The sequence below is a fragment of the Contarinia nasturtii genome, unplaced genomic scaffold (assembly GCF_009176525.2).
Source record: "Contarinia nasturtii isolate CC-2019 unplaced genomic scaffold, AAFC_CNas_1.1 Cnas_scaffold_745, whole genome shotgun sequence".
NCBI lineage: Eukaryota > Metazoa > Arthropoda > Insecta > Diptera > Cecidomyiidae > Contarinia > Contarinia nasturtii.
In genome coordinates, this window is record NW_022198093.1 from 20778 (window position 1) to 35487 (window position 14710).

Genomic DNA, 14710 nt, shown 5'->3' on the forward strand with positions numbered 1-14710 from the left:
AATCAATTTATCTTCGTTTTAACAGCACTCTCAATGAACACGCCGATCAATTATATAATTTGAAAGAAATCAAAAGTGTTTTTTTTAGTTTGGTCATCAATTGCGTTGTTAACTGTATTTCTGAATTCAAAGTGGTGTGTTCTCATCTATTCGCACACCGTCGACCCGAACAGCTTCTGTTCACTAAAACGCAAGTACTCGAACTGCACTTGCGCGCGTATTCAATACACAGTTGTTGAGAACTTTGTATATTGGGTGTTCGTATGAAGATACAACGTTGACGATGTAATGTCACGAAACACTCACACACATGCACATACACGGGCATGTGTGATGGTACTACAATTCGCCGCCGAATGTTATTGTTTACGAAGTCGTGTCTATGACTTGTGTGTGAATTTCAGCTCGCTCAATATCAGCCATCTCATTCTCATACAAAATGAAATAAAAAAAAAACATGACGTAAACATTCGCAGAGAAATGAAAACAATCATTTTTTTATCTAGTTATCATTCATTTTGCCGACACTATAATAATAGCTGTTCTTTTTTTCTTCTTATATCTGACTTTTTATATACTTGTCGTATGTCGTGTGTAAAACTAGCTTCAAAGCAAGTAGAACTAGTAAATTACATGTTGTGTATGTGGCTGGCGATGAGAATATATATACCTATCCGTTTGCATGCGGTATGAATTACGAATTTCTCCACTCAGTTGGCTACGTTTATGAATCAAAACGAACATGATTGAAAGTGTCTCACCACAATTATTTACAACAATATTTTTTTTCTTCTTACTGCTTGTTGAACGTTTTCAATAGTAATATACTGCTATTAGCAGTGACAAGTTTGATTCAAAGAAATACCAACCTGTTGTCTTAGTCTATCAGCGATGTTCATTTTGATGCAATTAAGACAATTTTCAATTTCAATCACACATATTGCTGCTAACTTTGGGTCTTAAGCGAAAGCCAAAGCGAAATCTTTAAGTGCATCCAATTATAGCAGAAAATGATCATTTTGTCATCATTGAGTGTGCAAACGAGTTGTGCAAAAAATTGATTCAGCTTTTTTCACTTTTCAAATGCTTGCCTTTCATTTATTTTTTTTTTAAATAATTTTCGAATATAAATGACGAAAATTTGTGATTTGTTGAGGTTGAACCGATTGTGTACGTCTAATCGGAAAACAATCAAACGCTAGTCTAGGTCATGGCATAGCCTGGAGATATCTCTGCAGTTGTTACTTTTGGCAGAAGTAAGGTTCGGAAAATGAAATTAAATTAGCATCTACTTAGCATAACATTGTTGGAAAGAAAGAACGAGCCACAAACATGCCGCACCGAACCAAAGTTTGTTTAAAAAGCCACATTCAAAAAGGGTTTTTTTCGTGGTTCCTTCAAACAAAATACATTTGCAATAAATAATAATATTTGTTTCTTCTCGTAAAACGTAAAATTTTTGGTCTCTATTGCCAACCGATTAGTCTTTCTAATGCACAATCAAATTTATGGATGAACGTGCGCAAATTCATGTTCAATAGATATAAAGTAGGAAATCCGTACCGTGACTTTTGAACATTTGATTCCAATGTTATGCTGTGCGGTGTTATTTTTGTATGTATTTTTTTTCTCTCATCTCGCTGGCGATGGCACACGCGAATATGTGCATTTGAAATGAACTATAGCTATACCTCTTTACAACTTGAACGCAAGAGAAAAAAAACACCGTGTGTAGTGCATGGATGACAACATGTTGCTTTGTATATTGCTCACAAAATAGCATATAACGCGCGTGTATTCTTTATTTATGGTACCAGTCGAAAATGTTTTCATACAATATAAATCAGACCTATTCATTCTACAAACTAACTGTCCTTCGCTAGTCTTTTGCATAGCAGCGATATTAACGTTTGCATGTTCGTTTCATTATTTCATTTTCTGTGGCGTTCCCATGGAAAAAAAGGCAAGAGTTTTTTTTTTAATACTGCACCGAGCCAAAGGTATTTAAAACATGGGCTTGCTCGATGATAATATGCAATAAAAAAAAGAGAATGAAGTGACCAGAGTTAACAACATAACATGCGAGATGCGACATGACGACGAGCGGACATTTTTTTTCGATCATTTTGTCTTCTTATTTCTTTTCGATTCACTTTCATTGGATATGGTGGCGTAGCCATTTATTTTTAGAAATGCTTTGTTTTAATTCTCGCATGCAAATAAGAATGAAATACTATTTGCTCATTCTGCTCTTTTTCTCTCTCACCCTCACTCCCGATTTCTCTCTCATTCGGCATACATATTTATGATCTAATTCAATGACTACTTACCAGCACAACATGAAATCATGAAGTCGCCCTGCTTCAAACGAAAAATGTGCTCACGAAAATAAAGAATTATCCATTGTACCTTTCTCAGTGTTCAAAACATTTGAAAGAGCATGTTTACGTGATTGCGCATATCATCATGCGATTTAAATCGAACGAACTGAAAGAAAAAAAAATTCAACCCAAATCGATTAAGTATGCTCAATACAATAGAATAACGAATAGAGCATTAAACCTTATTTTATATTTGATTAATCGCCGAGATATTCATCTATCAGTACTCGATCACTTGAACTTTATTGAAAATAGAAAATAGATTAGGCATTCTCAATCCATTAAACTGATAAAGCCATATATAAATTCTACTTTTGGCAAAATATTCCGTTTTTTCTGCAAATCAAACAAAAGTAATTACATAAATCTTCATAAATATGAACCGTCGATTTTCGTTTATTTCTTCTTCTCTCAAACATTCCGCTTTATTTAGATAAAATAGTATAAGTTTGGGCGGATTAAAATTTCACAGATTCAGTGCGTTTGTTTCGTTGAATGTGGGTGAAATATATTTGCATATAATAATAAACCGAAGTGAAAAAAAAGTGTAGGAGAAATGAAATTCTTTCAAACAGAGAGGATCAACTGTTCAGTGGTTGACCGACTGATTGTACGCTATTTTAAAACGTATCTTTATACAGATCTTATATAAACATTACAAATGAAATAAAATTGACGATGCCGATCTACTGAAAACTAAAACATTTTCAGAAAATAAAACGATTTTCGACAAATTTACGGTTTCCAATCAATTTCGGTGTTGATGTTTTAATTTTAAAATTTTGATTCGAAATTCTTCAAAAATGATGAAAAATGCTTTTCTTTGAGTATGGGGGTTTCAAAAAACAGCAGATAAAAAATATATGTTCAGTTCAGGGCCATACTCGGTCATGCATTTGGTCATGAGCTCAGTTGACTTTTTGATATTTATTCAATACACCCTTGTATGAAATTCCTCGAACTTTTTCACATTCTTAAAAAAGTTAAACGCTACTTTTACTAATCCAAAATAAAAGAGGAAAAAGTTTCAAAATATTTTTATTTATTGTGTAGTTTTTATATTTGCAATTTGTTGGGAACAAAAGCAAGAATTCAAAACTCAAAAATTACACTCATTTCTGTTTTCTTTTTCTGAAAAAAATTGTCTTACTCGGTCTTACTTCCTTTATTTTAAGACTATTTGAAACTTTTGATTAATTTCGAAAGAATAAAATATTCTGCATATGTATTTTTATGTATTACGTAGAGAGAGAGAAAAAAGGTTATGAAAAACTCGCACACATGTGTGTTCCAACTATAAATTTTGCATGAAAATATGTGCAAAGCATGAAATGACTTAGTATCCATTTCAATGCCTTTGTCTACACTAATCCTATGTACAGTAGACGTTTTGTGTTCAAACGTCGTCAAATTTTTCAATGTGCCAATAAAATGTATTACTCAAATAAACGATGCATATTTTTTTTTTCATTTAAAAATTGTACTCTTTTTCTTGAGAAAAATAAACATAATATCGTCACTGAACGCTTATTATTAAAAAAAGAATTGGATGTAAAAACAACTCTTGAGATAGCTCCAAAAATATCTTCTTCATATTTTGTTTTTGAATCGCTCTGTTTATGAAATGATGCGAAGAAAGGAATTTTCTTTGGCTGAAGTAAGAATGTAATAAAGCAAAAAAAAAAATGTGATAGTTTTTCAGTCACTCGGATTTCTTACTTTTGTCAATTTAACAATTTCCGTGCATTTCGTCGTCATTCAGTCGGTGTATCGGCGTCGAATCGAATAGCATCATCGTGTCCCAAAATTAAGGTGTACGAAAAACTTTTATCACATAAAAAGCGGTCTGGTACATTTATAGCATTGAGAACATAACAATCGTATGCGGATTTCGTTTCGGTTCTTGTTTTTCTTTATTTTTCACATCGATCTTTTTAATTCCCGACAATTTTTCTGAGGAAAATCGATTCACATATGTCTCACTTTCTCTCTCTCTCTTCCTTACTTCGATGTGCCAAAAAATAGACCGGGTATTGAACAAACAACATTTCGCATTTCGTCTGTCTATGTGTGTGTATTACGTTAATAACAAGTCGGGGGCTCACGAAAAGAAAAAGAATTTTTTTTGCCGATCTGATGAAAGAAAAAAAATACTTACAACAGAGAACTTATAATTTGACTTGGATTCGTTCGATATTTTTAAAAATAGCATAAGCTATGTAGGCTTTTGTGAATGTATATGCGCTGATTCAGCGCTCACATAAGGACAGAAGCGAATGGTATGTATTGAGTCTGAAACCAAATTCATTGGCCAAGATTTCACAATAAAAAGTTTTCATTGAATTGCTTGCGATTGGGTTCGTTATTTGCTCGGAAATCCAACCGAACAACCGACTACGTAAATCGAGATTGAACGAAACCGAATACTTTTTCATCGGTACGTAGGTGACTTGGACCACGGCTCATTCGATATTCACTTTTCGATCGTTGTATCAGTTGAGTGCTTTACCAGTCAAGACAGAACACAAAACACAAAATCACACAAAATGGTGAGTTTCAATCATCTCTTTTTGTCGTCAGTGATTTTCCAAATGGAAAATTTTCTGCGTTTCATAAGTGATTATAATGAAAAAAGTGTTGGCAAGAACGGGAATTTGATTCGTGTACATGGATAAAACGCGAAGTTTTCAAACAATATAAAAAAGAAGATGGATTGAAGTAATGATTTTACCAGCGATGAAATTGTGAAATTTTCCCAGTTATCCCAAATTCATCAATTTTTTTTAAATCAATGGTGTAACAAGTGTTTTTGAAAGAACTTTTTCATAAATTCTTTCTTATGAAACAAAAAATTATTGCAAAAAAAAGAAAACAAATTCACGCAATTTTTGTCTGAACGTAATTCTCAGTTATGTGAAGTAGGAAGTTGATCAAAGGAATGTGCAATTTTAGCGCATGCGTCGAAACCAATTATTTTAATAATTATCAAAATATTCGACGATGTGAAAATTAAAATGTGAAATGATGGTTTAACCAATCAAATCAACAAATTTAAGATTTGCATCGTTTTGAAGTAGAAAATGTAATGAAAGAATTTTTAGCTACATAAGGCATATGAAGAAATCAATGTCGAAAAGATATGTTCAACATTTCGAATTGCACGATATTTTTTCTCTCTTAAATTTCGGTTGAGTCGCAATGAAATTGCAGAGATTTGTGGTATTTTAATCTAAAAATAACTACAATTCGGTCAACATATTTTTGCTTACTACGAAAGGCAAAGAAAGAAAGAGAGCTGAGAACGAGCAACACCTACACCTTTCTCTATCCGATCGCATTCGCAACACACATGAGCATAGGCGATCCCCACATCTTGTGTAACCGTTTTTCATGCTGAAAAGGATCCACAATGAAATGAAAATAAAAACGACGATTTTTTTTGTTACGTCAGAATTGTTTGCGTTGAGTTTTTTACTCTCGCTTTTATCTCTCGCGCAATGTTTGCACGGTGAATGTGTGGGAGTATGAGAAGAAAAATGCTTCTGATCGCTTGCACACAAATATGTCCCCCAATCTTTTAAAATGATATACTTAATTTCAAAAAAGAAAATATTAAATTTCCTCTCTTTTTCCAATTTTAGGCCGATTTACCAAGAGCTGATGTTGAAAGTGAGTATCGATCGCGACAGAGTTGGAATGTCAGCCGAATGTTTCTCATTGTGAAAAAAAAAACATTTTTGAAAAAATCTCAATTTATTTGTTGATGGAAAATTCAATCGTTATTGAATTCGGATTTTCTAAGCTTGAAATGGGACTCTTTTTTATTTGCAAACTCTGGGCCGATGAGTAATGCGATTTGCTCTCTATCATACATACGAGTGTGTGGATCGCTTAGAATGTGTCTAAAAATAGTGCCGCATTCAAGCGAGATGTGATTTTACCTCGGTCGCTCGATGTTGTCTCGGCTATTTAATGATCACAACATATATGGGGTTCTTTCGTGCGAGAAACATTCACTTGACTTTTCCCAATTCTATTTAAAGCTCGTCGACGTTGACGACTTTGATTGACTAAACTAATTGTTCCATTGTTGCTGATTCGTTTTTTTTTTGTCTTTTTTTCTCCTCACTGAATGCAGAAGCCGAATTCGCTTTCTCCATCTATGATGCAGATGGCACAAAAAAGATCGATGCCCATGATCTTGGCGATGTTTTGCGAGCACTCAATTGCAACCCAACATTGGCTATGATCGAAAAGTTGGGCGGCACCAAAAAGCGTGGTGAAAAACTCTTGACACTCGATGAATTCTTGCCAATCTTCGCTCAAGTGAAAAAAGACAAAGAACAAGGTTGCTACGAAGATTTCATTGAATGTCTTAAATTGTACGACAAAAATGAAAATGGTATGATGTTGCTCGCTGAATTGAACCACGCTTTGCTTGCTCTTGGTAAGTTCACACTTCATTTTTTTTAGTCACCGTTATTCAATTTTCAATAACAGCCAAACGATATTATAATTATTTGTCTTTTAAATCATTTTAATCAGGTGAACCCCTCGAAAATGAACAAGTTGAGACTTTATTCAAGGATTGCATGGGTGAAGAAAATGACGATGGTGAAATCAAATATGGCCGTAAGTGTTCATATACAGTAGATATGATTAAAGTTGAAACTGTCCAGTAGGATTTGGTTAAATGTTTGTACATCATTTGATGATTGAAGTTTGTGTTTCCTTGTATATAAAGCACACATGCAAAATGCCTGAATCTGAAAAAGTACGGATTTTATCAGATTTTATAGAAATCTATTGAAATTGGCTAACTTAAATATTTCAGATTCAGACATTTTACTTGATATATGTTGAATGTTTGTTACATCTGTCAAGAATGTGATATAAAATCTAGATATTTATCTTATTAGATAGAACTTTAAATATTAGATTTTTTCGAGAAACAAAAATTTTTTTTAAAATTTTTTTAGATTTTAATTCAAAATTTATTATATCAATGAATTTTCTTTTCTTTTTCAATTCGTGTTTTATGTACAAACCTCTATGTAAAAAAAAAAAACAAATCAAACACCGTCCGTATCACACAAATACGTCAATCCACACTCATTCTATGTAAATAACACCCAAAATCCAACATCAACGACGACAACAACAACAGCATTCTTGAAAAACATGATGTTTATGGCTCCACTCTTACCTTAGATACATATATACATACTTATATATAATCACACATCTGAAATAAATAAAACCACATTTCTGTTGTAAATTAAAAACAAAAATATTATATGTATATCTGTCGCATCACCCGAAAACGAATAAGTAAGTACGCCATTTCAGGCTCTGTGTTTTATACATCCGAAATAAACCTAAATAGAAGCTACTGAAAATAGAACATTGATTGTTTAACGTTCACATTTGTCCTTGTTTTTGTCATTTTTAAAACGAGTCAATATTGACCCATATATTGTTAACATTTCAACTCTATTTTAATTTATTCAAATCATGTGATCTCTTCGCTTCTATGTTACATCCTGTAAAAAGTATAAACTAATTGAATTATCCTCTTCTCTATTTTTTTTCTTCTCTTATTTATTTTCAGCATTTTTGGCTGCGATGTGCGAGGTTAATGTTCAAGAAGACTAAACCAGCTTCATCTTGATTCATTTCATTTTATTTATTTATTTTATTTTCTTTTTATAACTTCTTTAAAAATAAACTGAATAAAGCGGCATTCACTTATGTAAAAAAAAAATTGAATAATCCGAAATTTAAAACACAAAAAAATTTCAATAAAAAGCAAAGAAAATATATGAATTTTGCAAAATTTTAAATCCAATCATTCACCACTTTCACACCGATTCACTTATATTTTACACTAAATATTCCAATCCCTTGTGACGAACGATGACTGAACAAACATTTTATCGACAATTTTTTTTCCAAATTTTGGCTTTGAAAACCAACTGAAAGGAAAGAGAAGATAAGATATCAAAACGAAATCATTCATTACAATGTTACACAAGGGTTTGATTTTATAAATAATATTTGCATTTGATGAGAATTACAATTTATAAATGACCAGATTTCGATTTAAGAAATAGTCATCTCAAACAATTTTAATGGAAAGATGAGCATTAAACAGTGTAGTCATTTCATGATTGGTTTCATTTGTTTTATTTGATATTTATTTTACGAAATGCTATACATTTTAAGGAATGGTAGGTAATTTCAATCTGGTCCACAGTTCCACTTATATGATACTTCCACAATGTGAAATGCTGTCCAAAGGTCTCGTTTGATGTTATAAACTCTGAAGACGGATGTACAAGAGATGCTCGATCTCTTTGTCAATCAAAAATCCACATTTTGATTCCACAAATTTGTGGAAATAAAACATTTTTACATTCTGGGGTAATTTTTTCAAATCCATTTTTTTATTATTTTTGATTTTTTTTTGCATCAACAGAACTGGATGTTATTCATTCACATTTGCAATTCCTTAGTTTTTTGTTAATTTTTTGTTTTGTTTAATTTAATTCCTTAACTTATAGAAAAACTTTGATTAATTGTCTCTTAAAGATTACATGTTTACTAGATAAACTAAATGAAGGTTTTCTTTTAGATGCTTCTCTATGGCACAATAACATATTCTTTCAAAGGATTTTCTTGTTAATTTTTAGTAGAAAAAAAAATTGAATTAAGTTTCTGCAAACACATGCCGCATCTCTTTCTTCGATATAGATAAGAGTTTTTTTGTTTTTTTTCATGTTAAAAAAATATTGTTGCTGTCATAAAAATGCATCTCTGTTGTTCGTTTCATTGAATGTATGTACTTGTGTTTGTGTGTTGGTGAATGTAATGTGTGTATGCGTTTGTGTGTGTTCCTAATATTTAAGTGAGTGTGTATTTTGAAATGTGCTTTACAGTTATGTGCATTTGAATGATTGCTTCCTCTTTTTTTTCTGCGATGTTGTTCGAAATTTCATCAATTGAAAATCTTAGTTGTTCTTTTGTTTATCATAGAATAAAATATAGTGAACTGTGAAAATGATAGCTGCCATCACAGAATTTTATGAAAAAGAAAAAACAACGAAACATTTTTCGTAATAAATAAATGCAGGTTTTAAGCCTTACTTCGATGTATAACAAGGTTTGTGTATGTGTGTGTGTATAAAAAGGTTTTTTTTGAGATTACGCGAATTCCTTGGAATTTTTTTGCTTGTTTCAAGCCATTATTGTTTAGTTCAGTTTGAATTCTTTGCACGGTTGATCGCGCAAATGAATTGGTTTTCTGTAGAGGCTATTATTTTTTTGTTTATTTGTGTGTGTGTTGAGTGTGAGTGTTTGTTTGTTCGGATTGTACAACAAGATTTACATGACAATACACTTTCGTTGACGCCGTTTCATTGGTTCTGGTTTCAGCACGGCTCGAACAGCTTCATCGAATACCTGGAATTGTCAAAACGAAAGAAAAAAATCGTTGTCACATCTATTCAATAACAAATGAGCACGTTTCATGCTAATTAGATGCTACAATGCCATTAGCATCTTGCGATCGACAATGACAAAAATGATATTAAGAATAAGATGTCAAACCTGTTTTAGTCCTCGTTGCGTTAGCGCTGAGCATTCCATATATTTTACGGCTCTAATTTTATTGGCTAATTTTTGACCTTGTTCGCGCTTCAATGGCGACAAACCTTGCTCCGATAAAGCACTTAACGTTTCTCTGTCATCCCTTAAATCTATTTTGGTACCTATTTTAAAATGAAAAAAAAAATTAAGAAAAAAGATGATGAAACCGGTTTTTTGAGACTCGTTTACATATTTGTCTTGCAAAAGAGACCATTGAAATGGGAATGAATCACTTTTTTTTTGCTCAACTCACCAACTAAAATCATTGGCGCATCGGGGCAGTGATGTTTTATTTCCGGATACCATTTCGACGTGACATTCTCGAACGATGACGGACTAGTGGAAGAGTGAAGTAATTATTTTTAGTTGAATGAAAATGGATTTTTTTGACATAACATGCAAACGTTTTGAATATTTACCTTGCTACGCTAAAGCAAACAAGAAAAACATCAGTCTGTGGATATGACAAAGGTCGTAATCGATCGTAGTCTTCTTGACCAGCGGTATCCCATCTAAAAGCGACAAGAATGAAAGAATATAATTTTTAGAAAATCACAATCATATATGCCGTAATAGATTGAGTACTTACAGTCCAAGTGAGACCTGAATGCCGTCAACAACCATCGGTGCTGAGTAGTTGTCAAACCTGCAATCAACATACACAATCAAAATCGTATTATTATTCCAAAAGTTCTCACAATAAATTTTGCCATCGTATTTTTTTTACGATTGAAGAGATACAGATGTATGGTCAGAGGAGAATACTCACACTGTGGGTACATATTCGCCGGGAAAACTATCTGTTGTGTAGGAGATCAACATGCATGTCTTTCCCACTGTGCCGTCGCCAACAACAACGCATTTTATTGGTCGTCCAGATGACATCTGCAAGCACATAAAATGCAATGTTTATATTCATTTACGAGTACTTCAAGCATTCGGCCGAATCGAAACATTCAACAAAAACATTTCGTTTCGTACATCTTGTAAATCTAATCAAATGGGCATTAAATTTCAAGTTAAACACAATCACACACACACACACAATTTCAATTCATTTTATTTTGACTATCCGTTTCTTTTCAATGAACCGTAAAATAACTGTTTGCCTTCAGTGAAATTAATCCGATGAAAAAAAAAACTGATTTGAATATTCATATACATTTATTAAATGGTATACAATGCATGGATGATTAGATATGAAAATATGTACTATTAGATCAAAAAAGAGCGAATGAGAGAGAGAGAGGGGAAAAATTGCAATGAAATTGATTAAGTAGCACACAATTGTACGAGTCTTAATTCCGATAATTGGTTATTTGAATGATGACGGCGGTTTTACGAGTTGGTGCTGTAAAAGTAATCCCATTCAAAACTAGAACGATTAAAATGACGAGCTCCCCATAAAAGGAGTACACTATACACACGCACTTTAAATCACAAAAAACAGAATATTTGTACGTGCAGATATTCTGTACGCTCGACAATGTTGCAAAATGAAATTATTAGTTGACTGACCGTTGTCGTCGCTTCTTAAACGCACTGTGTTCTTCGCTGTTCAAATGACGAATGCAATGAAAGGAGAGAGAAACGAGCGGCGATACGTGTTTGAATCAATTACAATTGTTCGGTGGATTTTTGGAATTCCGTTTCAATTAAAGACACTTTACACAAAATGCGCGTTGAGCGCGACTTAAATGAGTTAATAAATTTAAATCGTATTATCTCGATACAGAGAGTAACAACAACTGGATCGGTTTCAAAGAAATTTCATTTCATTCATTTCGTTTGAAAAACGATTTTATCCTTTTGATGAAAAGATGAAAAGGTGTCGTAATGACGTCATAATATTGAAAATAATAAACTATCATCATCTTCATCTTTGATAGTGACACAAAAAAACAACAACAACCACATTTCAAGAGGGTCGAACGATAATTCGAAAACAATTTTATATTTCCTTCTTATATCTTCCTCTATACGACATTGGTCGCCCTTTATCTATCTCGCTTGCTTTCTGTTTTTCACATTTTCAGTCGAATCACAAGCAACAATTTAATGTTGGATTTTTGTAGCTGAAACTACCATAACAGCCCGATTAGACGAACGCGAGAAATGAGTCCATGTGTGTATGCTTTTTTATTTACACACGCATAAACGTATTTATATCCGTTCTCACTCTGACTTTGTATAAATATAGAAAATGTGTGGTTCGGTGAAAACAATCCAACATATATAAATCTTTTTGATTTTTTTTTCCTTTTTTTCACTCACGCATTCGCTTGCTGTCGATCACATCACATTTTCCATCGTCATCACGATTTCTCCTGCTTGGTTATAAAAATAACACCGGAGTTTATACACATTTATATAATGGATATATTGTGAAATTCACAGTTTGTGTCAATGATTTTCTTGTTGTTTTCGAATTCGGAAGAAGCCGCTGTTCATCATTAGCTACAACTTTAAATCAGAATTAGAACTATCGCCATCGCTCGTAATCGATTTTTCTCTAACGAATCACGTCTTCGGCGACAAAATGATAGAAGTTTTGCATTTTTAAGCATAATGTTTAATTCTGTTGAGCAAAAGAATACAAACGATTCTTTTTAAAATAATAAACAAACTCTCCGAAATGAAGACGGAATGAATGAAACATTCTTGTGGCGAAAATGAATATAAATTTTGAATGTGGCATTTTAAATGAGCTGAGAAAATGTTAAATGAAATTATCATAAAAATCAATTATAAAAACAAAAGCAATTTTAGGTCAACACCATCGAATGTCGTGAATTGTTTTGCTTATACATCATTTCTCTATCACAATTTCTTTGTTCGCTTTCATTCGTTATAACTCTTATTGAGTTTTATTCATATTCTCTTCGTTCAATTTCTTTATCAATCGGTTCTCTGATAGAGTGGCTTCGATCGCTACCACTGTATTATTATGTTATTCATTTTAATTTCAGTTAATTTGTTATAAACCAATTGAATTGGATGCTTTATAAGTGCGCATATGTATCGGCTGATTCATACGTTCTCCTCCTTTCTACATAAATCGTATAATACAAAGAAATGTAATCGAATTGCAAGAGAACATGAAATCATTCGTTTCTTTCAATTAGACATTTACAAAGACGAAAAAAGATTAATTAAAAAAAAAACCGGAGACCCCTAACCGTTCACTCGTCTCTTCGATTGAAAATTGTCGCGTAATATAAATTCAGATTTTATTTGACCGGCATTTTTCGACGTAATCAATTTTTTTTTTTTTGAACACACACACTTTTTCTCTTTCTGACTTACACACGCCGCACTTTATGGCTTTGCCATTCTGAATTTATCGACGGGCAAAATCATGCACAATTACCGTACCTGAAGTGAATGTGTGTTGATGAACCAATAAATTCTATGTTAAAAACAATTATCGAATGTTGTTTATTCCAAAAACATACAGAATGGCGTTTACTCGCACCTTTGGTCTTATTTCTCTTTTTTTTTTCGAATGTTCAACACAAGTTTTAGTCGACGACAATTTCAGTACACATTAGTTGCGTTGTGTTGACTTTTTTATTTATGTAAAACACAAGTCCAAAATAAACATGAACAAATCACACACACACTGGGCGATGTGCCTTTTTTTGATTGTAAATTCACAATGTCTGTTGTTTTATTTGTTTTTTTATTCGATGCAAAAAAAACTTTTTTCGATACGTTCAAGTAAGAATGTAACACGATTGGTTTGATTTCCGTGAAATAATGATTTTTGGCTGCTTGATACTAAATTTGCGTCAATTTACTGGAAGCCGCCGCCTTTTAAAGCCGCTCTTTGCTACTTTGACACAAACAGATAGAGAGATGAATATATTGTAACACATAAATGCACAATGACACTGATATTTTGTCTTGTTCGTGTATCAATGGCATCCATCTTGTGGCGAGATTGGAAACTATTGCTGCCACGGCATCGGCTCACAAACTCATCAAAACGTCATTCAGTTAGAGAAAAAAAAACGTTCGCATCTGTTCATAACACTCTGGTTACATCACATTCTATCGCACGGCGTGATTGGTTGCACAAGCGAGACAAATATACTGTTTGTCCACATATATACTACACAAATGTTTTGCTTTTGTTTTGACATGTTTTGGATCCAGTCGCAATCGCATGTCTGGTTCACATTCAAAATAGAAAGAAAAAACAAACATAACATTTGAGGTTTTTTAAAAGTCAATAGTTCGTTTAAACATGATCGTCTCTTCAAATCGAATTAATATGATGACACGAATAGCTTGAAAAATATTATTTTTTAAGATTAAAAATGGAGTAAAATAACTTTTTTTATAAATAGCGATATTTTAGCTGAATATTCATCGGAGACACTGAATGAGAGCATTTCATTTGTTTCTCATGTCAACCATACTTCAATCCTATTGTTGATTCTAACAATACTATCGGCGTGATGGACATACGCTTCTTACTCCTGAATAATAAAAAAATAAGTTAAGTGGACACATGTGAGAAGTTTTTTTTAAATAAAGCCTTTCGCAAACAATTTTTCAATCAAGTTTTTTAGCAATGGAGTGTGATCTTAAGGGAAAAAGAGCTCTGGAGTAATCTCGTTAGATCGGCAAAATTCTTTGAACATTCTCCACTTAGTCAGCACATTTGTTTCATCATG

General features: G+C 32.6%; 2 protein-coding genes across 5 annotated transcripts; one reads left to right on the forward strand and one right to left on the reverse strand.

Moving 5' to 3' along the window:
- The first annotated feature begins 4801 nt into the window (after positions 1 to 4801).
- On the forward strand, positions 4802 to 8150 carry LOC116341675 (myosin light chain alkali). Of its 2 annotated transcripts, none has more exons than XM_031768884.1 (5): positions 4802 to 4930; positions 6023 to 6050; positions 6520 to 6828; positions 6927 to 7013; positions 7993 to 8150. In XM_031768884.1, the coding sequence occupies exons 1-5, from the start codon at positions 4928 to 4930 to the stop codon at positions 8034 to 8036; spliced, it is 471 nt and encodes a 156-aa protein (XP_031624744.1). In that variant the 5' UTR covers positions 4802 to 4927; the 3' UTR covers positions 8037 to 8150. The 2 variants fall into 2 exon arrangements, with proteins under 2 accessions (XP_031624744.1, XP_031624743.1); XM_031768883.1 differs by lacking the exon at positions 7993 to 8150 and adding an exon at positions 7549 to 7672 and having other exon boundaries at positions 4810 to 4930.
- A 706-nt stretch (positions 8151 to 8856) lies between these two features.
- On the reverse strand, positions 8857 to 13895 carry LOC116341682 (ras-related C3 botulinum toxin substrate 1). Of its 3 annotated transcripts, none has more exons than XM_031768900.1 (7): positions 13504 to 13895; positions 10798 to 10913; positions 10618 to 10674; positions 10448 to 10540; positions 10282 to 10364; positions 9990 to 10150; positions 8857 to 9842 (listed from the first exon to the last, which is right to left on the reverse strand). In XM_031768900.1, exons 2-7 carry the CDS (start codon positions 10911 to 10913, stop codon positions 9765 to 9767), a joined length of 588 nt encoding a protein of 195 aa, XP_031624760.1. In that variant the 5' UTR covers positions 13504 to 13895; the 3' UTR covers positions 8857 to 9764. The 3 variants fall into 3 exon arrangements, with proteins under 3 accessions (XP_031624760.1, XP_031624759.1, XP_031624757.1); XM_031768899.1 differs by lacking the exon at positions 13504 to 13895 and adding an exon at positions 11547 to 11802; XM_031768897.1 differs by having other exon boundaries at positions 8858 to 9842; positions 13404 to 13893.
- Between the last annotated feature and the right edge of the window lie 815 nt (positions 13896 to 14710).